The 27,345-nt window shown below is 41.3% G+C and overlaps 1 protein-coding gene across 7 annotated transcripts in view; it reads left to right on the plus strand.

Moving 5' to 3' along the window:
* Positions 1–27,345, plus strand: part of TSPAN4 (tetraspanin 4) — a 465,016-nt gene that overhangs the window by 364,081 nt on the left and 73,590 nt on the right. For all 7 annotated transcript variants that reach the window (XM_065635457.1, XM_065635456.1, XM_065635458.1 and 4 more), the window contains one exon: positions 22,690–22,881. In XM_065635457.1, the coding sequence (XP_065491529.1) occupies positions 22,690–22,881 (192 nt within the window). The remainder of the gene's footprint in view (positions 1–22,689; positions 22,882–27,345) is intronic.

A 27,345-nucleotide genomic window follows, 5' to 3' on the forward strand; every position in this document is an offset into this window, starting at 1 on the left:
TCACCTTTTACATTTGCTTGACAACCTTTTGGCTTTCTAATTTGGTTGAAAACAAATGCAGAAGTTTTTTAGGAGAACATATGCTTTGATTAGCTTCCTTTGTAATTTTGACAGACAATGTTCTCTAAATGTATGGCACAGAGGACTATGTGGTGAAGATTCTGTCATGTACCAGGACAAAGAGATTTTAAGAAGAATAGCAAGTAAACATCTATCTTCGGTGGACTGTTGCTAAAATTCTTTGAGAAGACAATTTATGTGAAGAGTGTAATCAGAGTTTTAAGAATAGCTGATGTCCAGAATGAGGAAGGGTGACTATGATTTTTAGGGAGTAAGGCTATTAAATATAAGGGAAGGTTTGGGATTTTTTTTTGCTTCTCCCCCCCCTCCTTTTTTTTTTCTCCTTTCCTTGCAGAGGACAAGGAGCTGAGCAGTGCTGTAAGGGAGATACAGGTAGGATGAAAGAATCAGATGGGATGCAGAAAAGCAAGGAGGTGACAGTTGTATTTGCAGAGGGTAGGGAAGCAGCCAAGGAGATGATGGGGAAAGTTCATTTGTACATCTGGTAGCTACTCACTTAGATGAACAAGGGAAAAAATAGGGGCCTGGAATAGAAACCTTTTAGTGAAGGGGAGCTGATAAACAACAGCCCCAGACCTAAATTTGATGAAGTCCATGGAGCTGTGTGATCTGTACCTGTGAAGGATCTTGCCTGTTATATATATCTGTTATCTTTTTCCTGTTCGCACGCACATACATTTCAGGTTTGTGCTTCTGATATCATACAGGCTTTCTTTTACTTGTTGTCCCCCTTCAGTTGGATTTTTTTAATCTATATTTGTATGTTGTTAAGTGTTGAAGAATATCACAGTTATTTCAGACTTACTGGCTTCCACAATATACCATCAGAGGGTTTTTTGATAGTGTGCCATTTGTTGAATGGCAGAGAGCTCTTCCAAGGCTGCGAAAGGACCTTTGACTCACTCGACTGTTACACCTTTCTTCATGTAAAGCCATATACTTTGGAACTTACAGCTCAGTGACACTGGTGTCCATCTTTAGAAACACTAGGTTGCAAAACTTGGGTGTGCAGAGAAAAGCTGCACCTCAGCTCTAATTTTGGTGAATTATGTTCCTGTTTCATTGTAATGTAATATTCTGTAAGCTGCCAGTTTTGCTGCTTATTTGTTTGGTTTGTTTGTTTGTTTGTGTTGTTTTGGTTTGGTTTGGTTTCTTTCAGTTTTTAATGCCATTGTTGTGACCACAAAATGAAGAGCTCTTTTGCCCTTCCTTGCTGAATTGTACTTTTTCCAGAAGGGAAATAAAGTAAGTGTTAGAAACAGAATCAACAACAGTGAAAATATGACATACGAATAAATCCACATGATTGTTTCCTTCTTTCTCCCTCAACAAAACGAGACGGTGGACCAAGAGTGAACAGAGTCTGTCCTGCTATGAGGAGGCATGACAGCCTTCTGGGCCCATCCACTTTTATAGCAACCAGTAAATAGTAATAAAGCACTTGAACACATTGTATTTATGTGCAGGTATGTTCTGTATTCAAAAATGGCAAGAATTTGTATGGTGGTGGGAGTACTCATCGCAAAAAACTTCAGAGAAGCCCAACTGTTCAGTTATCTGCAGACATTTCTGTGTCCGCTAAACAGCTCTAAGAACAGAAAATGTCTGCAGTGGCAAGGAGAAGAAGAGCCTTCACGCAGTTTTCTTCAGAATGGTTAAGGAACTTGTCTTCAGCGTCACCCTTTTATTTTTGAAAAGGTGTCTTTGAAAATGCTATGCAGTGATATTAGGACCACAAAGTATTGCTAAGGTTAAATGGCTGGGAACCTGAACCAGAACTCTTTGAAATCAGAGAAAGTTTGTGAATGGCTCCTGGCCATTAAGAGGGCAGGGAGAATGGCATTGGGTAAGAAGGACACACACAAATGCACAAAAACGGATGCTCTTGGTATCCTTCTTTAAAAACCATGTGTTTAATCTCGGTAATAAAAGCTTGCAGTCAGAATTTCTGTGTGTCACCATTGCCATGCCAGTCAAAACTAAGGCCTCTGTTACAAGGTTTAACGGCATGATGCAAAAGAGACCTGAAAGTGGAAATGTTGCCTTTTTTCTCCCTTCCTTCCTGCCTCCCTGCCTCCCTGCCTCCCTGCCTCTCTTTGTAATTCAATAATTCAGCTAGAGGCACAGTTGGTGAAAGCACCCAAAAGGTTTATTCCTACTTGCTCTCCCTGGACAGTTCAGCTACGCTATTTGTGTGTGTGTCTGGTTTTCACACCTGCTTTTAAACAGCAAGGGAGGATAATATGAGGAAAGAGAGCTGCCTTATTGTTTCCTTTTATACAAATGCTTGGGCTAATTAATCCTCATTCAAAAGGCAAAACTTTATCAAGAGCCAGCCTCATTGTCACATTTACGCTCAGCATTATAAATTGGGCCTCAGCCTTGGATTGGTATTCTTCATGAACAAACTCGGACAGTGGAATTTAAAAACAGAGAAAGGGATTAAATTATTTTAGCTTCATTACACTTCATGCTGCTGCTGCTCCTCCCCCTGGAGAGCACTGGAGAGACTCTGTTGCTGTTTCAGACTTTTCTTATATACAGAGTGTGATTGTATGAGTTGACCAAATTTTCCAGACCACTGATCCCACTGCAAATGCTCTGCTGACTTGTTTCTGGCTTATGTGCAGGAAGTTAGCGAGTTGTAAGGAATTGCCAATGGTTCTTTTAATTGACGACAGTTAAGGCATCTGTATTTTGTGTTTCTGTGTTACTAGCTGCTACGTTCTCTATGCATCAGGTGGAAGGGGGAGATACACCATAGAGGAAAAGGTTCTACATGTTTGCATAGCTTCTTACAAGTCTGTGGGTCTGTACTTTTTTGTAGCAGCTGGATTTGGCTGTGTCATGTGACTCATGCTTTTAGGCAGTTTAAATACTTTAAATCGTAGTTTTGAGCAGTGAATACCCCATTAGGAGTATGCTTTATGTATCATGTGCATGTGAAAAACCATGTATGAGGGCATGCAGCTCATTCTTTTTTAGTTGTAGCAATTCTTTTTCCTTTCCCTTAATTCCTGTTGTATCAGATGTGGCTTTACCTGATGTGTTCTGCAGCGCAGACAGACTTAAACTAGTTTATCTCTTTCTCTCTCATGTGCTCTGCCCAACTTCAGGTTTACCCCATTATAACACTGACAGCAGAGACCATCAGTAGCAGATTAGGATTGGATAAACTTTCCTGGGCACATTCAAATCCTGTCACATACCTATTATAAAGCAGCTGCAGACCCAGGGAAGAGGCATTTCATTGATCAAAGTCTACCTAGCAAGTTCTAAACCTTACGGTCTGTATATCTATTATTGCCACCACATTGGCAGCTTTTTGCTAAATCTAAGCAGAGAACAGAGTATGTGAATGCAAAAAGCTAAAAAACTCCTTATCTGCAATTGGTCTAGAGAAGAGACCATGGGGATAGAAGGCATGAGCAACACCTGTGTGGAATTTAGCTGTGAATACCACGCTTGTAAATTAAGCTCTGACTTCAGAAAGGAAGATGGCGTCTTGGCGCAGAGTGTTATGTGTAAGTGGTTCTTCCCTCTTGTTGTCTCTATCCAGCATCACATAGAAATCATCTCCTCAGAGCTGAACCTGTTGAAGGGTCTCAGATAGGCCAGGTGAGGCTGGAATTGCTGCAGGCTCCCTCTGTCTGCTGCCTGGCTGTTTTTCTCCCAGTCTATGCTGTAAGGATTTTGGCTGCCCTTGCATCAGTCTGTTTGCTGTGGGACAGGTGGTGGTAAGCCATTCTGGCCACCAGGCATGAGCTTTGCTATAGCCAGTGCCATCAGGAACAGACTGTAGTAAGCATTTGTGGAGGTACAATTTAATGCCTGGGGCTGGATATTGCACAGGATGCAGTGGGACAGTCGTGTAGTGTCCCTGAAGCAGCTCAGGAATAACAACCTGAAGCCCGGGGACATGCGACAAGCATTTCGGCTGCAGAGCTGGGACAGCCTCCTGCTGTCCTGTGGCTCTTGCTTTGCAAAAGATGATGCCTGGGGTTTGCAAAAGGGTTTGGCACCTATTTAAATCTACATTCAAATGCTTCTGCCTTAGCTTTTGTGCGGAGCCGTTTCATATGTCAATACTTGGAGAGGCACCTGGAGAAATGTTTGACTCTTTTTTTCTGTTAGAGCCTTGAAGAGCAATAGGGGAGTGATGTGAAGAGAGTGTAACCATTTCTTATTGGCAGTGCTGAGAATTTCTCCTTTTCATACAAATATTGCCACTATTTAATTCTGCAGTTTGAGTTGGCAACAGCAATAAAGTCAGCAAGCAGATGCTTTGCAGAGAGAAATTATTTCTCTGCTGTTGGTTTTCTTGCCCTATAGCAAAGTTTTGTTGTGAGTTGATTGTGTCTGTAATAAGCCTGGCTTTCTGAGAGCCGCTCTTGGCTAGGAGATAGGGAAGATTCATTGTGAGCCTCTTGTCCCCTTTGTCAGAGTTAATTTCCCATTTCTAGCTGGCTTTAAGGTAATGGTATGCTTGTTTTGTCAATTTAATAGTGAGGAAAGCTGAAAGTTTTACTTGTTGAAAGCCCTTTTAGGGGAGAGCCCTGAAGTGTGTTCGGTACACTAAATGCCAAGTGCTGTTGTGCCACCAGCATTACTGGAGTTTGGGGATGAATGCTCTAGCTACTTGTAGCTTTTGCAGGCTCATTGCATGCTTTGCCCTGGATTGTACTAGTTTAAAGAGAAAGGACCTGATTTTGAATGTATTTAGAGTAAAATAAAGCAGTAGGATTCTTGCCTCAGCCAGGGCTTTTCCACTGCAGTCTGAAAAATATTATATTGCCTGGAAGCCCCTGCTGGACTTCTGTATTGAGTGAAAGCAAGTGTGGCAAAATCACTTCTCTACCAAATGAGAACTTCTTTCAGTGGGAGCAAGGGCTGGGAAAGTCACTTCTGAGGAAGGGAATGTCACTGCAGGGAAAGACATTTCGATTCTCTCTAAAATCTCTGCTACCTTGCCTCTTCTAATGTGTGAGTTTGTGCAAGCATGTTGAACATGCGTAATTGTACTTTAAAAGCTGTGCTTTCCTTGGGCTTGGGAAAGCAGAGTGACATTTTACACAGAAAGCCCGAAGAGAGCTGACTTTGATGCAGCACTGAGCTCGCTGAAAAACGGTGTCATACTTTGATCACAGCTCCTTGGAGGTCCTGACAGGAGTATTTATTTAAGTATTTCAGAAACTGGTTATAGCTGCTTGCACAAGCCATAGGTATTAAAGATTATAACTGAGGATAATTATTCTTTGTAAGACCTAGTTTTTGTCAGAGAGGGCTAATACACAGCCCTGGTAGTGCCATGCATGTCTTGGTGGAGCTTTAGCACTTCCTCATAATCATTCACACTAATGCTGCCCAACTGAGCAAATCCCATGGCCATTTCATCCAGATAACATGGAGAAGATGGATGAGCTTGTCACTGCCCCTGGAAGGCTGACAAGAAATCTCAGATTCATCAGACCAAGTAGGAAGCAATTACCCAGACAGCAGCTTGCCAATAGCAACTTTTTCCCTTAAAATAAATAGGCACAATTACATACTTTCATCAGCTCTCCCTGTGCTGCTGCAGGGAATAAGAGGCAGAGGCTAGGTCTGAGAAAGCTGCCTCTTCCTCCAGAGCTTTCTTAGAATCATAGAATCATTTTGGTTGGAAAAGACCCTCAAGGCCATTGAATCCAACTGTTAACCTAACACTGGCACTAAACCATGTCCCTAAAACACTCATCTATGCATCTTTTAAACACCTCCAGGGATAGTGACTTCACCACTTCCCTTGGCAGCCTGTTCCAATGCCTGACAACCCTTTACATGAAGAAGTTCTTCCTAATATCCAATCTAAACCTCTCCTGGTACAACTTGAGGCCATTTCCTCTCATCCTATCATGTGCTACTTGGGAGAAGAGACCAACACCCTCCATGCTACAACCTCCTTTCAGGTAGTTGTAGACAGCAATAAGGTCTCCCCTGAGTTTCCTTTTCTCCAGACTAAACAGCCCCAGTTCCCTCAGCCGCTCCTCATAAGACTTGTGCTCCAGACCCCTCACCAGCCTCGTCGCCCTCCTCTGAACTTTCTCCAGCATCTCAATGTCTTTCCTGTAGTGAGGGGCCCAAAACTGAACACAGAATTCAAGGTGCATCCTCAACAGTGGTGAGTACAGGGGGACAATCCCTTCCCTAGTCCTGCTGGCCACACTATTTCTGACACAAGCCAGGATGCTGTTGGCCTATTTGGCCACCTGGGCACACTGCTGGCTCATGTTCAGCTGGCTGTCAATCAACACCCCCAGATCCCTTTCTGCCAGGCAGCTTTCCAGCCACTCTTCCCCGAGCCTGTAGCGTTGCCTGGGGTTGTTGTGACCCAAGTGCGGACCTGGCACTTGGCCTTGTTAAACCTCATACAACTCATCCAGCCTGTCCAGAATGGTCTGTAAAGCCTTTGTACCCTTGAGCAGATCAACACTCCTGCCTAACTTGGTGTCATCTGCAAACTTACTCAGGGTGCACTCAATCCCTCATCCAGATCATTGATAAAGAGATTAAACAGAACTGACCCCAATACTGAGCCCTGGAGAGCACCACTCATGACCGGCCGCCAGCTGAGTTTGACTCCGTTCTTCTGACTTTTCTCCTTCTAATCCCCTACCTTCTTTGTTACTGTATGTCCTTGTGCCTTGAACGCACTTTATTCCCTGCCACTTTGTACCAGAACAACAGAAAGACAGACGTTCTCTTAACTTTCATGCTGCTTTGGGCAAATTCTTCTGCACTGGCACTTGCACTTTGTTTATTGCTCCATCATAGGTTGAAATCCAGCATGGAAAAGCTTAGACACAGGATACAGAATATGCAAGTGGCATCTGAGCAAAGTGTTTTACTTGATGAAAAATGAGACTGCGCATCCCACATATGGTCACTGAGAGTTTAATGTATCTGAACCCAAAGAGAGAGCAGCAGCATGTCAGCAGCTGTATAAAGAGTATATTTTTCCAAAAGTTGTGATGTGGACGAGATGGATGACTGTTAGCAGGCCTGTTTGTCTTGGAGTAAAGCAGAAGGATGAATTCCAGATCTCTTATATATTGTTGGATGCATGGTATCCAACAGCTTGGATGGCAAAAGCCCGCAGAGTGTAAGTGGGAAATGCCTTCTAATCTCATGGTCCTTTAACTAGTCTGGAAGTTTTGGAGCTTTCTGGTTTTGAGAGAGCGAGATACCCTTCTCTTGGTTTTCTCTACCAAGTGCATGCAGGTAGTTTCTCTGAATTTCATTCCCCCTCCATAAGCAGATTGGATACTACAGTCATTGAGCTGAAAGGAGCTTTGGTTCAGCAGACACAGAAAGCCTTCTAGTTAGGGATGAATGCAGAGCACCTGTAGAAGAGCAAAAATTGCTGAGATTGCATATCTCAGGATGAAGGTCAAGGATGGAAAGAGAACATTCTTCCAGATCACTGAATCTAGAGGGAGCTAGCTAAGGAGGCTTCTAGTAAGGCTGTTTACTCAAAAGGATTTGCCTTGATGTTTCTCTGCTTTGTCTTTCCGCTTTCATTTGAGAACTCTCATTCATCCTGCTATGCTTTCTTCCTTTGCAATATTTCAGAGGTGTATTTTCAATGTGTGTCTTTCTCTCCTGTGAGAAAGCATCTTCCTAACGGCAAGTCACAGTCTTAGAGAGCTGTGGGAGAGGAGGTGGACTGAAATCTGGATGCTTTGTTGTTGCTGGTTTTGTCCTGGCAAAAGCCCATTATGTTAGAATAGTTCTTGAGAGGTGCCACATGCCAGGTAAGATCTCATAGAATTGTAGAATCATTTTGGTTGGAAGAGACCCTCAAGACCATCGAAGCCAACCGTTAACCTAACACTGGCACTAAACCGCGTCCCTAAGAACCTCATCCACACATCTTTTAAACACCTCCAGGGATGGTGACTCCACCACTTCCCTGGGCAGCCTGTTCCAGTGCCTGACATCATTCTAGACTAACCACCAAGCATTGCTGTTACTTGATAGGCAAAGCTCCCTCACCCTTGGGAGAGCGAGAGACCATGCTGGGACTGAAATGCCAGAAAAAATACTGAAGTGAATGACTCTTGGGGATTCACTTCATTGTCTGAAGGTGAGCTGTTAAAGGAAGGCTGTGATGACGAGAGCTTTCTGTCTCTTTGATTGTGTTTTGCCTGTTAAATGGTTAAAGGAATGGTAATGGAGACTGCTGAAATAATCTTGAGAGTTTCTTTTGTTACTGAGCTGCTCGTTTACAGTTTGAAATCAGTCATTTAGCTTTAAGTGGCTATGGGTCATTAATTATGAGCAGGTTCTCTGCAGTACAGCTGTAGACTGTAAGTGGCCTCATGATGAGTTATTAAGACTTTTCCCTTGATTCACAAACATGATTTTTAGCCTGAACTTAATGAAGAGATTTCATACCGAGAGTCTCATTGCCACCTTCCTATCCAGAGAAGCTAATTTTGTAGTTAACCTGAGAATATGGTTCACTATCCAAAATATCCTCTTGTTCTCATTTGGATAAAGTTATGCTTCTCAGTGTTTGACTTCCTTTTCTCTCCCACTCCCATGTCTCTCTGATTTTATTGTCTGGTTAGACCTGTCCCACCCAGCACAGACACATTGCAACAGTCTCTGCCCTGAAGCTCTTTTATTCTTTTGCCTATTAAATTTGCATTAAATTTCACTATTTTGTTTGAGGGACATCCTAGAATTAGTACACAGCCTGGTGTCACAAAGCCGTTCTCTAGATCTCCTGTCTTTGCTGAAGGCTGTAACATTTATATTTGAAAGCTTTTTATTTTTCCACCTGTGGCATTTGAATTGCAATACACCCTGTGGACATTTTAGCTTTGTCAGCTTGACTGTTATTAAGCTGTAATCATTTATCATCATTGGCAATGATTTTATGTCTGGGTTTTTTAGCAGGTATTGCAGAACGTTTATTGGTAATCTGCTGTGAGCATGCAAAGACTTAAGATATATAATTTATAAAGCCATATTTATGTAGCAGTGCTTTATGATGGAAGGTTGTGTTGAGAAGGCATTTGAGATGACAGTTTATTTTTAGATGACCCAGAAGTCTTTGTTTCCATCTCATTTCAGGCCCCAGCACTAAAGGACTGAGGATCTGCAGAAACCCCAAAAGCTTTTTCCACACTAATGGCAAGAGAGATTATGTAAATAAAACTGACAAACATAAAAATGCAATAAACTACAGCTGTTTTGTGAATTTATAACATGAGGGGGCAAAGTAATAAAAAAGCTATAAATTTGTGTCAGTCATACCCCTTTATTAAGAGATACTAAGTAATAAACATTTGGGCAGTTTAGGAATGTAAGTGTAGCTGAATGCTTTCCCTGAGCATTGACTGGGACAGACTTGCTAAACTGAGATCATTTGGTTCTTCATACTCTCTGTGTGTATTTGTGTATGCATGAGGGTTTATTGTCTATGCAATAGCATGTTTTTATCACAAGGAAGAAAAAAACAATATGTAATTTTAATTAATGAGGGTAGATGAGTTCATTTCCAAATTACCCCAGAGAAGATTGTGAAGTTTCATGACCTGACATGGGGAGAGAGAATCATCTTTTCTGTCTTTTCGATAGCAGGGCAAGGGAGGGATTTTATGCTTAAGTCTATGCCTTTTGCTCTGGCTACTCTGCAATTGCTGGTTTCCCAAAGGGCGGTTTGTCCTGGATACATATTCTAGGGTAGTATGGCGTGACCTTTGGAGATGTCTCTTTCTTTCCAATGACAAAGGAAGGCGAGTCTAGGCAGATGGATTTGAGCTGGGATCCAGGTTGCCCAAACTGTCAGCATCTGGCCTACTGTTGCGGTCAGGGAAATTCTGGTCAATGCCATTAGTGGTGTCTAGGGAGCTATTCAGCAGACCAAAGGCAGGCTTGGACTATGATGAGCTACATTGATTTCTAGAGACCACTAATAGCATTGACATCTAAAGTTAGGTGACCTGAATCCCACCCTGGATATCTAAAAGCTGGTCATACAGACCTGAAGTCAGAAGAGGTATTTGCAGTCTTTCTGTGTTGTATCCTGTAGCATCTGACAAAAGAATATGGAGTTTAGTCCAGAAATCTTTTGCAGTTCAGAAGTTTCAACATTACTTTTATGACCAGAGGGGTACTTGTAGGTAGTGCTTAACATAATCTCGTTGTTTGGACGGTCCCATTGGGAGTGTTTATACTCGTTTTTTACTTCGTAATCTTTGTGCTCATTTCCACAGATCCCCGAAGCAGAAAAAGCAAAATACAATATGAAAGCAAGGGATTCTGTGGGCTCTCCTGTCTGTATGTTGCAATAAAGCTGCTGATCACAGATCTGTTTAAATAAATGTGTTTATTCCAAAGCATCAAAATGCTTTCATAGCTGATACTTGGTCGGTGTTAAGAAAGGACTGTAGTGTTTCCTTTGGGGATAACTAGTGCAGAAGAAAATAGATTATTTGAGGTGGCATTCATTACTGATGGCATACTGCCCATGCCTGGAAGTGGCTTGGGATACAGGCAATTGCATATAAATAGAACTAGTAAGAGTGCAGAAAAGCCTCAGATGTGCTATTGCATAGCAAAGCCTAGTATAAATAAACAATCATTAAAAATTGCTAACATAAAACAAGGGAATAATCTTTGCTTTCTCTTGTACTCCCACCCAATTAGAATAGTTTTCTTGACAAGGCATTTGAACTATTGAAGTGAGAGATGCTATTCCAGTCATAATGCCGGTTTTGTTATGAGGAACTGCTTATATGGTATGGTTAGGCAATTGCGATGGTAGTAAATACATTGTTTGTCTGTACAAATATTATTAACAATCCATTAAAAAGAATCCATAAAAGATTCATAATGCATTTTGCTCAGCTTTCTGGTGGTGTTCAGTGAAAGAACATGAGCTTTGTGATGTGAGGCTGCTTGTTGTTAGTGTGATTATTGCTTACAAGTCTGTTATTGATCAGGGGATCGATACTGAACATGGTGGAAACTGTTCCTACGACCATGTGAGCTTCTTATTGATGGGACACAGTTGGTTTTGCTCTTTGTTAGTTTGTTTTATTACAGGAAAGAATATTAAAACGGTGAGTGTTCGTTTTGGATGTGAGCTGTTATGGAAGTCAAGGGGTTAAGTTGCATCCTAGAGAGTAACAGGTTTCCACTATGAAATGTGGCAGAGAGGCTGGCAGTGGGGAGGGAAAATAAAGATAAAAGGAGAGAGTGGGAAATTGTGTTGGAGCGATCTGAACCAATCTTTCATTGCACAGTTTTCTTTTATTCGTGAGGTCTCAGCACCCCCACCTTGTACTCCCGTCGTTTTCTATCATAGTTCATTTTATTCCAAAAACACTAACCTCACACGTTACGTTACTTCCATTGATTGATGCTGTAATGTTGTTATGGTATGGACTGGAATGTGTCATTAGCTTTACTGGAAGCATGAATATGAAGAAGCCCTTTAATAAATAGCAATTCGAAGGTTTTCATGCCTGTGACTCATTCAGATAGGATGGTTGTGCTGGAGTCAAGTCCCACAGCTTTCTAGGAGCTGAGATATTGTGTAAAAGTCCTGCTGCTTCCCAGAACCTTCCTGTCCCTGCTAGGGATGGGCTTGATTCCTGAGCAAGGCTTGAGCTCCTCAAGGATAGAGTTGGGTATGCCAGGAATCAGCCCTAGAGTCCTGTGCTTTTTGGTGAAGGACTTGGAGAACAGTGGGAAGGGACTTCCTGTATTATGGAAGATTTATCTGTCCTTGAAAGACTCAAGATGTTGCCAGCACCTGATCAGAGAGGAGAGATTGCAGGCACGGTATCTATGATGGGACCGAGGGAAGGGAGAGCTGTATTGCTGATGTTCCCACTGACTCTCACCTCCAGCTCTCTGCTGTCAGCTGGTAGGTTTAAGAGCAGTATTTGATGGTGACCCTATATATCCTTGTTGACACTTACTGGCTGCTGCATGAACTTCAGAAAGGTGAATGGGAAGAGACGATCTGACATAGCTACACCACTACTGGAGGAATTGGTGAAGACCTGTTCTAGACTGCATGTTTGCAAAGAAAACCAGTTTTCCTTTGAACAGGTCTCTATCAGGAAAATTAACTGTAATCACAGTGGAATACATCAGCACAATTTCGGACCTTGAGGAAGGAAGCTCTTAAAATCAGTCTTGAGATGGAAAAAGCCAAACATGTTAGTAAAAGCCACTTGCCCCCCGTTCTGAAACCAGAGACTCTTTTTGTGATCTGTCTCAGCTTCCAGAGCTAAGTTCAGCTTCTTCCTGGGTGCACTGTGGGAGATTCTTTGTTCAGACTATTTAATCAAATATTGGTTTATATAGTCAAGACTCTTATTTTTTTAAAGCTTTTGTGAGGGAGGGAATCAACTTCAGTTGTCATCATTTTTTTTGCACGGTATCAGCAATTTTCTTTTTTTAGATACACAACTGATTTTGCATTTCAACTATAGTATCTATATTCACTATGGATGTTTCTATAGCAACCAGCATTGTACTATCTACCTACGTCTATGGATGGATTAAACATGCAACATAAAAATGTATTTAATTTTATTTTTCTGCAGACTGTGCCTGTTAGCACGTTTTAAAAAACTTTTTGAGTAATATGAAATAGACCATTTCTGTCGTCTTTGTACTCCCTAAGAAACCTGTTTGTTTGTCTTTGCTTTTCGTATGACCCCTGTCATCTTACTATTTCACTACCTCTTACTCTAAACCCATCCAATGTCTCTAAGGGGCAGAAAAGCACTAAAGACACATAATAATCTGGATTTTATCCGATGCAAGAAATCTGTGGTAAACCGGGGAACAGAGCTGTGGCCTCTGGAGTCATTATTTGATACTTATTATCCTCAGTTTCTCTAGCGTCTCACCAAATGGTCAACAATCTCCTTTACAGAAATCACAGTTTTTGTGTTGTGTAAAAGACCTAACGTTACCATTTTATTTGCTTCTATTGTTTTCAGTATTTAGTACTAGGTATGTGACAACAGGTGACTAAAATTGCATCCAGACCTCCAGACTGGGTCTTTCGCCAGTTTATGCTACAACATAATTTTAAAAGTTGTATGTTATTTTATGGATGGGACAGAACAGACACTCGAGAGCACACCCAGTTTTCTTCCATTTCTGCTTCTTTTAAAAAAGATTTAACTTCCATCTGATGGATTCCGATTCCAGACCTCATACATGTATTCCTCTTAACAACTGTATCGATTTCATTACAGACATCCCAGGTGGATTTAGAAATTACATTTGAGGAGCAGATGAAAAAGCTTTTAACACTGTCAATTTGGCAGCAGTTAAAACTAGAACCTGAAAGGAGTCATATTCTTTTCATTGTCACATATTTGTCCCTTTCCGTTTTGTAACTCATGCATTTGATCTGTGTTTCAGTGAGTTGTCATTAACTCAGTACTTTACTCATAATCCTTAATTTGAATTAGACTTTAGGCAAGTTTCCAAATTAGATGCTTGTGACACTAACAATCACCATTTTTTAATATTCTGTGATCACGTTTAATCTTTTATCAGCAATACTGCCTTAATAGGTCATCCTCACCTGTTCTATTTCTGCAAGTTTTTGCATCCTCAGTGGTGACTTTGCAGTATGGGGCAATCAAGTGCACTACAGAAGTGACTGATTAAAGTCAGTGGCAGTTAAGCACATGCTTTAAATGCTTTGCTGGATAAGGGTGCAATTGAACACATGTTTAAGTGTTTCAATGAATTTTGAGCCTGTGAAAGGAAAACATCACTTTTACGTTGGGTGTATTAATTCATAGATGTTGTAGTTCTGTTCTTTTGTAACTGTAGTTGATAGATAACTATGATTTAGAGGAGCAAGCATGTAGGAGAATGCTACTCATAAAACAGCAGGGATTAACTGAATGACTTTTTATTCACTTTTCCATTAGCGGAGTGTCAGCATGATATTCTGTCTTTTGACATCTTCAATTGTCCCCAAATTTACTTTAGTTGTATGAGACTGCAATTTATTGGTGGAACTCAGCTGGGGGAGAATAATTAATTTCTTAAGGCTTAAGCTCTTGAGTCTCAGTCCTCTCCAGGATAACTGAAAAGCCAGCATTTTATACATTTCCATTATTGACACTATGAAAATGAATGCCCTTCTTGTGATGTTTCTTTACCCACATAGATCTCCAAAGTCCTGTTTGTAAACTTTCTAGGCTTGATAAAAATGCTCTTGGTATTCGTCAGGCTCACGCATTGGGTGGAATATTCTAAAACAAAGCCTTTTTTTAGGAGAGGAGTGTCTAAAAGGAAGGAGAGCAACAACACAAGCTATTGAAGTGTGTTTCTTTGAACCTGTGACAAGACTCGAGTGTGGCAGAGGGCAGTGAGGGTCTGAAGCCTGGGATGTCACGCTGGCAGGCAGAACACAGGTGAGGGTTGTAGCCCTCAGCCACCCGTGCGTGTAACAGTTGCTTGCCTGTCACGGAGGATATAAAATTCAGACCCGTCATCTCTACTTTGAAATAATGTTGAGTGCTGTACACTGCATTGCACCACTGACAAGACAGTGGCTTGTAAAGGAGAGACAGAGAGCAGGTTTATAGATTCATAAGAAAAAGTCTAGTATAACATTTAGGCTGGATCCTGCTGATTGACACCAGAAGGGAATGTAGGCCGGCAATTCTTGGAGGCATTTGGCTGCTGCTAATGTACATTACAGCCCATGTTGCAAGATGAGATTTTTGTATTTGAAACTGCTTTTTAAGTGAAATGAAAAGACTATGAAATGGCAAAGCTAAACAACTAGTTTCATGGAGCTTTTAATTTTTAACCGCTTATCTGCAGAGCTGGAGAGATCGGCATTTGAAATGCTTTATGCTTCACTCAGTTGCACTCTTTTAAAGGATCTTCCTGTAAGTCATACAGATATTGATGAAAGAATTCAAAAGTAGAATTAAATTACACCAGAACAAAATAAAATTTGGCTTGAGAGAATGTACCACAATGAGTAGAAGTTGTTCTGAAAGAAGGCCTTGAGTCTGAGAGTAGAGCAGTATCTGTGATGCATAATTTGTGTGCGATAATGTTGGTCTACTGGGTGGAGCTGGCACTCATTAGGAGTTGAGACCGGACGTGTCTGTCTGAGAAGCAACGCACATGAATTAGATGAGTAAAGTATTTCCTGAGTTCTTCCCTTTTACAGAGGGATTTTTCAGACTGCGGGCTTTTTCTTTTTACTTTTTTTTCTTTTTTCTTTTTTTTCTTCTTTCTTCTTTTTTTCCTTTCCTCCTTTTCCTCTTTCTTTCTCTTTTCTCTATTCCCTTTTTTTCTTTTCCGTTTTCCGTTTTCCCTCTTCCCTCTTCTCCTCTCTTCTTTCTTTTCTCCTTTTTTTTTCTTCTGTACAAATCTCAATATGTGCCCTACTGTTGAAATCCCAAATCTCAACAGACTTTTGAGGTCTATCTTAATACTCAATAAATTGGAGAATTTTCTGCCCTTATTTATGCTTCTCTGAAAAGACGTTTAGGGGTCTGTGCTGACTCAGCCAGCCTGATGATCAAGGTGCTTAAGATGTGTGGGTGGACTATGGGGTGGAAAGGACATACTTGCATTCAGCCAAGCTTTAAAATGCTGCTTAGTCCCCAGAGTGAAAAATCGGGGAGACTTTTTACAATAACCTAGAGGATCTGTAAACCCATTTCTCACTGATTTTTTGATGCAAATTATGGGACAGCTCAAGTGCTCTGCAGTGATGACAGCTGAGAATTTGCTGGTGACTGCCCAGATTCCATAAGCAATACTGAAAACCTGGGCCATGGCTGCAAGAGCAGAAGGCAGCACTACAGAGAAGTGTGTGTGTACAAAGAGCTGAAGTAGAGGTATCCTTATTCTACTTCAGAAATGCAGTTGGATAATTTAATCCTTTTTTTTTTTTAAATGTACTGTAGCATAAACATTGTGTTGTTTCTAGTTTAGCTATTGATTGCACCAACATAAGAATCTGTTACATGTGGGCATAAGTTCTAGGATTTCCCTGCAACTATTCTGTATCAAACCAAAAAAATCTAGTGGAGTGGGTGCATAGAGGTTAGCAGGTCTTACTCCAGATTTGCTAAGGCTGAGAGAGAAGAGTCTGGATAGGATCCATTTGCCCCATGGAAAAGAAATACAGCTTTTTTAGGTCAAATGGATCTGAGGGAAAGAGAATTTGAATTTGTTTCTAAATTAGATGAATTTGATGAGTGAACAGATTTCTAAATTTTGATTTAAAATAAGCTATGCTTTCATTGATACAAAACCAAGAGTATGATATGTAGGTAAGGAGAAACAGGGACTTAACTCTTCTATTGTTGTCTGTATCTGTATCTATAACTCTAACCCTGTCTCTGAAAATAGGCTTATGCCAAGGAAAGCAAGAAAAAAAAAATCGAACTGTAAGTGAAAACTAGGGAGGGGAAGAGAGTGAAGTAAGGTGAATATACAAATGCCCATAATGTTGACAAAGTTTCATCTAGCTGAGTATCCTAATTTTGATAGTGGTCGCTCAGGGATGCTTAGAGAGAATATAAGAAAAAAGGAGAGATAGCACAGGACATTTTCGCCAGCTGCTCCAATTAGTGTTTTAAGGTCTTCCGCTGGAAGAGCTGCGTGCAAAATATAATTTTTAATAAATGCTAGGATACTTTACCCTCCTTTGATTTGTGTAATTCCTTTTTTTCAGCCTGCTTATATTTTATCGTCCACAAAACTCTGTGGCAATGAATTCCAGAATTTAATTAAATGTTTTATGAGAAAGTACTTGCTTTTATTGGTTTTCAACCTGCAGACCAAACAACCTCTAGCTTTTTTCATCTCAAGAAAAATGAATAATGATCCTCTTTTCACCTTTCCCAGTTTATGGACTGCTACTGTTTCAGTCTCTTCACTCCCCGGAATGTGGTCTCTACTAACTGATCTCTTTTCAAGTATTTTTTCCTGGTTCTTTTAAAATTGTTGCTAAAAGGGCACAGCTCAGATCGTGGCCACTTTGGGTGAGGTTTGCACATATCCTTCAGTTCTGCACTCCAGAGTTCTAGAGCCTCTGTATGCTAAGGCCAGAAATCTGCTTCAGTTCCCCATTTACTGCTCCATTTAAGTTTCTAAAATCAGAGGCACAAAGGGATTAAATTTTATACCATCCTTTATTTCTTAAATTTCTGTATACCATCCCATATTTGTTAAATTTCAGACCTCTGACTAGTGAAAGAAATGCAGCTTGTGCTACACTGAGATGATATTACTAGTGTATGTCACATGAACTCTGCCAAAGTGTCCATCCTTGTGGTGGGACGGTATCTGCAAATTCCGTCATCCTGCATACTTGCAGTCGGTAGTGGTGGTGTGGTGCACATGGATGTCTACAAGGTCTTCAGTAGTCTAATGAACTGGCCGACTTGAGGGTGTTTTCCAGAAGTGGCCACTTCTTCCTCCCAGGTATGCAGCAGCTACACCAGCAGGTTGTTTGCACGTGCTTGTATAGAGACCTGCAGTCTCTGAATTAGTACATGCGCTTCTGCTTTTTCTATGTAACACTCCTGATTCATTTGATCCTGTTGATGTATATAAGTATTCCATTTCCACCTCCTCTGTGTGTCTAGCTGAAAGGAACAGTAATTTAAGTATGCCTTACATTACAAGAACATTTGCTGGAGAATGTTCACATCACTACTATTAATACTTTGGTGTTGAGTTTTTCATTGTATACTCTTACTCCATAGTCACAGGGGAAAGCATATTCACACAAGTGTAACTGTGGAATTGAGAAAGCCCTTCTAGTTTAAATATATGGAGACTGGGGGAGAAAAATCCTCCAAGTGAGTTAGTTGAACTATAAAACAACAGGTCATACCTTCCATTTGAATTCTGTTGTGAGTGTATTTTTTTAATACATAAGGATTTTTTTGTATCTAAAAGAGGAAGTATGATGGGTAGATCCTAATCAGATACAATATGAGAAACCTCGATTAAATGCATTTTCCGTGTAATAAAACCAATAAAAAAACCACTTAAAGACACCAACACCATTATAATGAACAATGAGGCAATTTCTCCTGCAGTATTTTAAGTGTGTAGCTGTAACTTCAAAATAATTTTCTCTAACAATGTGCATATATCCCGGGCTGTCTGGGATTACTTTGTTTACCATACTGTAAGATCAATACTAAATGTATACACTGAAGTCTGAATAATTTATTTTCTAGCCCATTAGAACAATTTGGAGGATCTAATTCCGTAGGCAGCTTTTCTGCCAAGAGAGCAAGTGCACACACATCTGTTTATCTCTTGGGGAAGCAGAGACAGACTGAATCTATACTTTTTGAGTAAGCCACTCGCCTCACTGCTTGACTCTGCTGTATCAATGCCTATGAACAATTTGTCTTGAGCTTATTCTGCTCTTTTCATAGCCAATTGCAAAGTCTAGGGCTTGCAAAGAACCCACTACTTGTATCTTTGTACTCATGATTTTGCAACTCAGGCACAGACATACTGAACAGCCTATTCAAGATTGACACTGAGGCCTGACCTGGAACAGACATTTTACTCAAATCTCCTAAGTCTTAGGGCTATGACACTATCCCTTCTGGTGTCCCACTGTTTTGGCCTTAGAAGATTTTACGAAAAATGCAATATTTATTGGAAAAAAATGTTAGAGGAAGTGACATTTTGTTTCAGATTTTGCCATGAGCTGCCTTGCTTGCAAGAGATTCAATTGTTATGAACAATTAGGCAAATAATATGTTGAACATTTCACAGAGGAGTTAAAAAAACACTGTTGTCAGTAGCCTGACTCATATTTAGCTGCCAATAGATCAGGTTCAAGCTGTAAACTTCTTGCTAAACTTTTGTTTTAATGTTTTCTCTTAACCATGACAGCTTCACTGTTTGCATAGAAACCCCCAAATTGTTAAGAATAGCCCTGTCAGTGTTTTTGGTTTTGTTTAATTTCACATTTTGGCAAGGCCTGAAAGCTGTCAAGACATATCATCGCATCACTCTGCTCCTGACTGTTTGGTGCAAAAAAGGACTGGGAGTTGGAGATGGAATAGGGAGAGAAAAAGTGGAGGAAAGAGAACATCTTAAATAACTAAGTAAAATTATCTGTAACTTAACAACTCCTTAGATACCAAGATGAAGAAATCAAAACAGACAGGCAGCATAGAACCAACTACAACAGTTTTCTCTTGGCTCTGATCCAGAATAAATAAACGTGATCCCTCTGATCCCTGGATCTTAGACTGGGAATTACTCTGCTGTTCAGTTCCAAATGAGGGGGAGAGCAAGCTTTTTGAATGTTTGGGAACAGGAAATATTCTGCTATCGTTGGAAAGGCTCCTGTGGCTGTCTTGCTGGGTCTTGGTTCCTATAAGCATTTCCTTAACCAGGTGCTTGAGTGTTACTATGGTCATTGGATGGAGACTTACAGGTGTGCTTCACTCCTTGGTGGAAAGGGGGCTTTACGGAGCAGTTTAGACTAGGGTTAAGGGCAGCTTCTGTTTCCCAGGGCCTGGTGTAACAGTTTGGTGACTTTATTCAAGAACCGTGAGGGGACATTCTGATGTAGGAAAAGAACAGCGCTGAACTAAGGTAGAGCAGCCTCAGTAGCGTGTGCTGACATTTTCTAAGCAGCACTTCATGAAATCCAGTTTGACCAAGATGTTTTAATGCTCGAAGGATCCCTTTTTGCATTTCAGGGTTTGGTTAATCAACCTAAGGAAGAGTTGTGCATTATCTGTTCAAAAATATGAAAACAATGAGCTGCTAGAGAACCTGATGTATATTAGAGTATCTCCAAATCAAGGGCAATGTAGTGAGATACTCCTGCTGACCAACTGATGTGAAATATTCAGCCCTGATCTAAATGAGTATAGCCACAGTTTTGGCATTTTGCTTGAACCGTCTCCTGGGTTTGCGATGTTTTTTATGACTGGTGAATTCCCAGTTTGCACAGGCAAGAATTACTTTGAAGGGTGAAGACACTGGAATCAAATGTCCTAATGGCAATGGTGTCTTAAGTATTATGCATTGTACCTCATAAAGTATTTAATGGGTGATGGAGGAGCAGGCAAGCCTTTACTGAACACAGCAGCATCCTCAGGAAGACCCACCTCCTATAATACCAGTGGTAGTTGTAGGTGTCAATATCACTCAAAGCAGTGCAGCAACATGGGAGCATGAAAGGTGATAAAATAAGCTCCCTCTCATTGGTGCTGTTGAATTACTTCAGAACAAAGAACTGAAGATAATAGCTAAATCTCTTGCAAGGTGATGCTTCTGCTGCTGCTGGGCGTCTGCCTTCGTTAGGCTTAATTGGGCCATTTGTGCGGCCTCACTGTGCCAGTGGCTCTGAGGCTGATTTTGAGGCAGAATGTCCACCAGGCTGCAGAGGCAGAAGCGCAGTTGTGCTTTCCATCCTGTTCCTTGGCCAGTTTAGTGCTATTCCTGACTATATTTCAGCACTCTGACCAGTTTGGTTTTAACTTGATTGTCTGCCACCTCTCCTTCAATAACGTTCTGCAGTCAAGTAGACCTTCAAAGTTTTATTCCTGTTTTAGGGATTTTTTTTTTCCTTGGGCCATGTTAATAACTTTTGTTCGTATGCCCTCAGTTACCCCAAATGATTTTCTGTGGGTTACCTTCTTTAAGTGTTCTTCCCCTCCCTCTACCCTGGTTATGCTTCAATCATTTTAGACCATGTTAAAGATCCTGGTCTGTAAGTGGGCATAGAAGGGAGGTATTTCCAGTGTATATGGCCGCAGCATAGGCTGTCTCTCCATGGTGCTTGTAGAGGGTACTTAGTGAAAGGGTGAATATGGTGATATGGGATGCCTGTATATGAAAAGGCTGCTGAATGGAATTATTTGAGTCCCTGTGTCCTGGAGTCTGCCTTCTCTCAGTGGAGACACACGGGCTGATGCAGCTGAGGTACATTACAATCAGGTACAGCTTCGCTTCTTAGTTCTGAACAAAATCGACTAGTTTGCAACTGGGGTGAGGAGTCGTGCCTGAAGACCCAGCTGCCTTTATTGCCCTTGTTGAGGGAGAATTCAGTGGTGTGCAGAGACAAACTTAGTAATTAGTACTAAGAAATTGCTTTGGCTTTTGTATTTCTCTTCTGTGTTTCATTTCTGAGGCTTAGCTCTGCCCCAGGATTAGCTTTGTCTTTTTCCTTCCCTGGTTCATGAGCTGCCTTATGTTCATCCACTTTATGCAGACGTTTAATTGATATACTCCTGTGTCTGGCTTACTACTCTATGAACACAATTTCTTTCCTAGCCTTTAATTGATTTGGATAATAAAGTGCAATTATAAAAATCAATAAAAATTGATTATTTTAAAGGGAGGGCAGGAAAGAAAGAAACCTAAGTGATGCTCTGCTGTGTGACTGTATAATAATGCAAAATCCCCTTCGGTTTAATTCTATTTAATTGCTTAGCTTTACTCAGATTGTTACAATTCTACAGGCTTTCTCGCAATTATAAGCAGCATGCTTATAAATGTTTGCATTTTTAAAAAGTTTCTTGTGTATATAGTAAGTGTAAATTTTATGGTTTTCTGGTGGCTGCTGTGTGCACTGGCATCCTCCCTTCTCCTTGCTCACATGCTTGGGGAGCCTGTACTGCTGCTCCCCTCTCAAGCTTTTCCTAAACCAGAAGAGGATTTCTTCTGAGGATTGAGTTACCGAAGCAGTGGCCACATTGGGAGTAAACATCAGTTTGGTTTTTTTAATGTTATGGGAGGATTTTCACTCCTTCTCTGGCCCCTTTACACTCTAGTTCCACTTAAATATGAGAAGAAACTTCTTCACAGTGAGAGTGACAGAGCACTGGAACAGGCTGCCCAGGGAGGTTGTGGAGTCTCCTTCTCTGGAGACATTCAAAACCCACCTGGACACATTCCTGTGTAACCTCACCTGGATGTTCCTGCTCTGGCAGGGGGATTGGACTAGATGATCTTTTGGGGTCCCTTCCAATCCCTAACACTCTGTGATTCTGTGATTCTGTGTGTGTAAATGCTCCCTTGTTTCCAAAGAAGGCTAGACTTTGGACAGGAACTAACTGAGAAGAGGTGTGAGGTGTTCTACCAGGGGATGCTCTGGCAAGATTTTTTATGGCATTTGCCAGGGATGGTAGATGGTGTATTGGGATGGGAAGAAGAGCGGATTGAAAGTGCTTCAGCCATTCTGGGCAGCTCTCTGAGGTACCTAATTAGGATATGGATTTTTTCAATCCCTTTGAGATCTGTATCTTTGGGATTTTCTCCTCTGCTTGGAGAGGAAGAGACCCAATATTTGAAGTTGTATCTTGGATTTGGGAAATCTGTGTTTCTTGAGTGTTACATCTTACCAATGAGTTCCTCCTCTATAAATTTTTTCTTTCTCCTTTGTTATCCCTGCTGAACATGTCATAGGGAGAGATAATTTCTTATTAGGTGTGACTGCTGGGTTTACCTCAGCAGAGCTGTTCTACTGCTGCCACATTGATATGGATTAATATCTGGGGTTGTCTGGATACAATAACTGAGTTTCTTTGTTTCTCTCTATTTTTCCAGTTGGGAGGCTGTGGAATCCTTGGCGTAGGCATCTGGCTGGCTGTTACCCAAGGGAACTTTGCCACCCTCTCCTCTTCTTTCCCGTCCTTGTCAGCTGCCAACCTACTGATCGTTACAGGGACATTTGTCATGATCATTGGCTTCGTGGGCTGCATAGGTGCCATCAAAGAAAACAAGTGCCTCCTGCTGAGTGTGAGTATTAAGCTGCTATGCCATTGCAGCATTTGCTGTCTTAAGGTGCTGGTGCTATTCCAATGCATGTTACAGCATCCTTACTTCATTAAAGAAGTTGCTCACTTGACATGGATGAGATGCAAGTCATGTTTGAATCAGTCCTTGATAGCTCTAAGGAGCTGCTAGATCATCCCTGACCAGGCTTTTAATCTGTGCTTTGTGGATGAGACCTGCAAGAAGGCAGGGATTAGTGGTGATGTGGGTTTCCTTGAACTCTTCAGAGAAGGGAGAGGGGGTTGTGAAGACATCTTTTGCAGTGTACGCCTGAATTATTTTTTGCTGACCTTTAGTAGCTATCTACTCCAAATGCCTACCATGCTGGGACTGATGATCTGAAGTCCTGAGCAAAAAGATCAATGTAGACAGGAAACATTGTAAGGAGGGTGATTTTGGTTTAAACTGGAAATGAAGTCCTTCAGATTTGGCAATGCTGTTTTTGCCAATCATTAACTCTCAACAGGTTGAGATGTCAGGAAGCAAAGGTGCCAGCAGAAGGAGACTGCTGTGAAATTGAAGATTAATAAGGTGCTAGCTGTCCATGATTTAACAGAAGCGTGAGCCACATCCCTAGTGTATTTTATCAAAACGTAATTTTATGCCACACAAAGCTGGATTTTAGAAGTAGTGAGTGCATGTTGTAGTTGGTGTTAGTGTATATTTTGTGTCCTGTTCAGCTGAGGACCAGGAAGTGAAGTGATCTTGCTGCTCAAGTCTAGAACTTCACTGTGAGGTTCAGCAAACCTCAGAGTGAAGTGAAGCTGAGGTTTAGTTTGGTGAGCTCGTGATTCCTTTGTAAAAGGCTGTTCTTCACTGTGCTTCACAAATTTATTTTGCTCCCCTGGGAACTATAGAATGAGTCAAGGCACACAGCCCTCCAAGAAAAATTCACCCTGTAAAAGTCTTTAGGTGACCGAGATTCCTAGCCTCAGTAGAGGATTCTTTCCATACCCCTGTCTTAATCAGTTATTTCTACAGATTTTTAACCAGTAAAAGTCAGGGCTAGTCAGTCTAGACTACTAAGGGCTTTTTATGTTGCAGGTAGGTGGTTTGAAACTAAAATGAACCACATACATAAAAATTAAGGCACTTTTGTGAATGGAGATTTACATTGGGAATGCTGAAATCAGAATCTGAGGCTGAAAGTCCTTGACAGTTTTAACAGTCTTATGAATACCCACTTTGTGGAGGAAGTGTCTGGCCAGCCAGATGTAGTTACTGGATCACAGCCTCAATGCAAATACAGCAGGAGTCCACAAGCTGCTGAGTCTAAAGGTATAGCTTATATGTGTAAAATTAATCACCCGTTTTGTGCTTTTTTGATTAAAGTCCTAGCTCAGGTGTGACCAGCAATGAGCAGTGTCATGTGTCAGGATCAGGTCAGGATCTGGCAGTCAATCCTCAGTACTGGAAGAGTTTCAGCCTTCTGTCTCATGTGGTTTGCTGATCCTCATTGCTCCTTTTGGCAAGGGCAAAATGTCCCTGATCAGCCATCATTCCTCCTAACACATGCTGAACAATACTCAGAATCTAATGCCCTTCAATGAACAATCTGATGACTAATCTAATGCCCTTCAGTTCATGCTGTAAGGACTGTACTTGACGGATCATGTTGAGTAATGCAAAGGAATCCAAATTCATTTAGGAACTCATTGCATGGAAAAACTGAAAAGCTTGATCTGATTTGGTACCAGCATTTCACTCTGTCTGCCTGTCCTTACCTTTGTGTACTGTAGCTATTCAGTATGGCCTCTGTATTACTCAATTTTCTTCAAAGTTGAGTTATGTTAGAGCTACTTTACTGTACTACCTACAGCTACTTTAATACTGAATAAGCCCAGCTATAGAGGGTTGAAATGCAGTTTCACTAGTCTATGTTGAATTCGCTTTTTGTTTAGTCTAGAGTAACTTCCCACAACCTGCATTGATACTTACTTACCCTCATTAAATACCAGTGAGATTTTTGAACTCTTGCGAGTTCTTCTGTTGAGTCTATCTGTTTGAAAGGGAGATGAATGGTGATAGAAGCTTCTGTTTCTGGGGGCAAAGCCCCATCATGTAGGTTTGTACTAGTCTTCCTTTCCCCAAATTGCTGATTCTATTTGAGTTTCAAAATAGTACTTTTAAGTTCAGGGCTGGGGCATTTGGTTTTGGCCAACTCCCATTTTTCTAGGTAATGTGGATAGCAAAATAAATGCTTGAATGAAAGAACTTGCTGAATATCAAACCAAGACTGTTCTTAGAGTGTGTGGTTGCTATGTCTCTTCATCCTTTTCTTATTTTATGGGTGTAATCTCTTCCCCAAATATCTCTGGTTTTTGTTAAACATCCCTGAGAATGCATCTGCTCTACTGCTTTTTAAGAGCACTGTGAAATATACTGCTTTGAAATTGGGCCATCTTTTTGAAACACCCTGTATTTAACAGTCACCACAGGACCAAGTCCTTACACTCCTTTCTATATCCCAGGCCACCACTTAACACCTGGCTTTGTTCCTGTGTATGGGAATTGTGCAAGAATGGCGAGGAGGATAATTGTAAATACACTCAAGCGACTGCAGCTGGGGTGTAGAAAAAGCACATACATCACACTAATTGTTTTACTGACCTTGTGTGTTTGACAAGTAGAACCTCTGTGTTAGATAACATAGGCCTGCGAGAAGCTCTAAGGCACCTTGTCACTATGCCTGAGATTCCTGCTTTGTTGTGAGAAAGAGTGCAAGACTGCACCTGCTTGAAGCCTTGAAATACAGGCAAATGCAGCAGGCCCAGCGATCTTCTACCAGGGCTGAATTCTGCATCTCCGCTTGTGTTACCTCTGCCCAGGAGCTTAGGTGCTGCTTTGGAGGTTCCCCGGTAGCGAGGTAGCTAAAATAAAATTTGCTCTTTGCAATTGCATTCATGGCCTCTGGTTGCTTCTTGCGATGAGCCTGTGTTGGTTCACACATCCTGGTAGTAGCTAAGATTGCTTTTTGAACTGAATTCTTGTAATTTATGTCTCCAGAAGATATTAACACAAATGTGACAGCAACTCCTGGAATAAGTTGACTTGCTCATGTGTGATGTCACTACCATATCCTTTTGTGCAGCATTGGGGTTAGCTAACTTTTCCTATCTTGTTCTTCTGTTTTGAAATAGGAGCTTTGATAGTACACAGACAGAGAAAGTGAAGTCTGGCCGCACAGGTATTTAAGGTGGGCTGATGGAGGCTTTGATTGTATGGGTAGTATATCCTGTTGCACTGTTCAGTGGATAATTTATTTGATTCTCGTAATTTGCCCTCACCTCCTGATACTGGGCTAGCCCCAGCACTAGACCAATGAAGAGGCAAGTGCCAAGCAAGCTTGGGGAACTGGGACGGGCAGAATTAGACAAGGTCTGCAGGGAGTTGAAACAGGTTTGTACTAGGTTTAAAAATAATGAAAAGCTATTAACCAAGTACTAAAATGAAAGCAGTAAGTACAAGCTAGGATGTTGTGTTCCTTGCATGTTTCAATAGTCTGCATGCAATAGCCTAATGAAGTGAGGTTTGGAACAGACCAAAAGAGAAGGAAGTGGAATAAACCAAGCTGGTGGAGTACCCAGGGGTGCTATCATGGTGGGATGGCACATACTCAAGTTACAACCTACATATATGAGATCAAACATTGCTCCACTGAAACAAACATCGCTGTGTATCTCCAAGTAAGTAGCAGGTTTCACTGAGCTCTCCCTTTCCTCTGGTCGATACAGTGTGAGAGAAAGTCTGGGAGGTTAAGTATGACCATAGACAGTAATAAAGATGATGTGAATGTCATCTAGTTCTCCAGATGCTCTGCCTGTATTGTATTCCTGTCACCTTCTGCTCTGAAATCATGCCCTTTATAGATCTTGAAGACACTTATGGCATCATAAGCATACGGACCACGTGGGCATGCCTGGTTTAATCAAGAACAATTTGAACCTCCGCTTGCTGTTATGTCCTGTAGTGCACCCCATCCTAATGATAAGTTGGTGGTAGTCTTTAGACCTGCGAGGACTAGAGAGCAAATTTCCCATGCAACAGGAGCACCTCTTGTTCTGCTTCCTGAAAACAGAAGAGAGAGGAAACGATGTGGCAGTTACAAGTTGGGGAAGGATGTATTTGGGAGGATGTGCTGCTGTTATGGGGATGGGTGGCTTGGAGGAAGACATTGGAAGTATTGCAGGAGGCATGGAGCACCACTGGGATCCTAAAACGGACTGGGAGGGAGCAGAGCAGGAAGAACTACTAGTTCAACCCAGCTGCATTGGAGGAGCAGAATTTTATGTGGTATTGGACACAGCAGGATGTTCGTGTATGGCCTTGACTTATGAACAGTGCTACTGTTTGATGATGTGAAAAAGGATGAGGTTTCCTAAGGAGTCTGCTTGAGTGAATGAGAAATGAGCAGTATCAGAGACATTT

This window comes from Caloenas nicobarica, chromosome 5 (assembly GCF_036013445.1).
Source record: "Caloenas nicobarica isolate bCalNic1 chromosome 5, bCalNic1.hap1, whole genome shotgun sequence".
Lineage (NCBI taxonomy): Eukaryota > Metazoa > Chordata > Aves > Columbiformes > Columbidae > Caloenas > Caloenas nicobarica.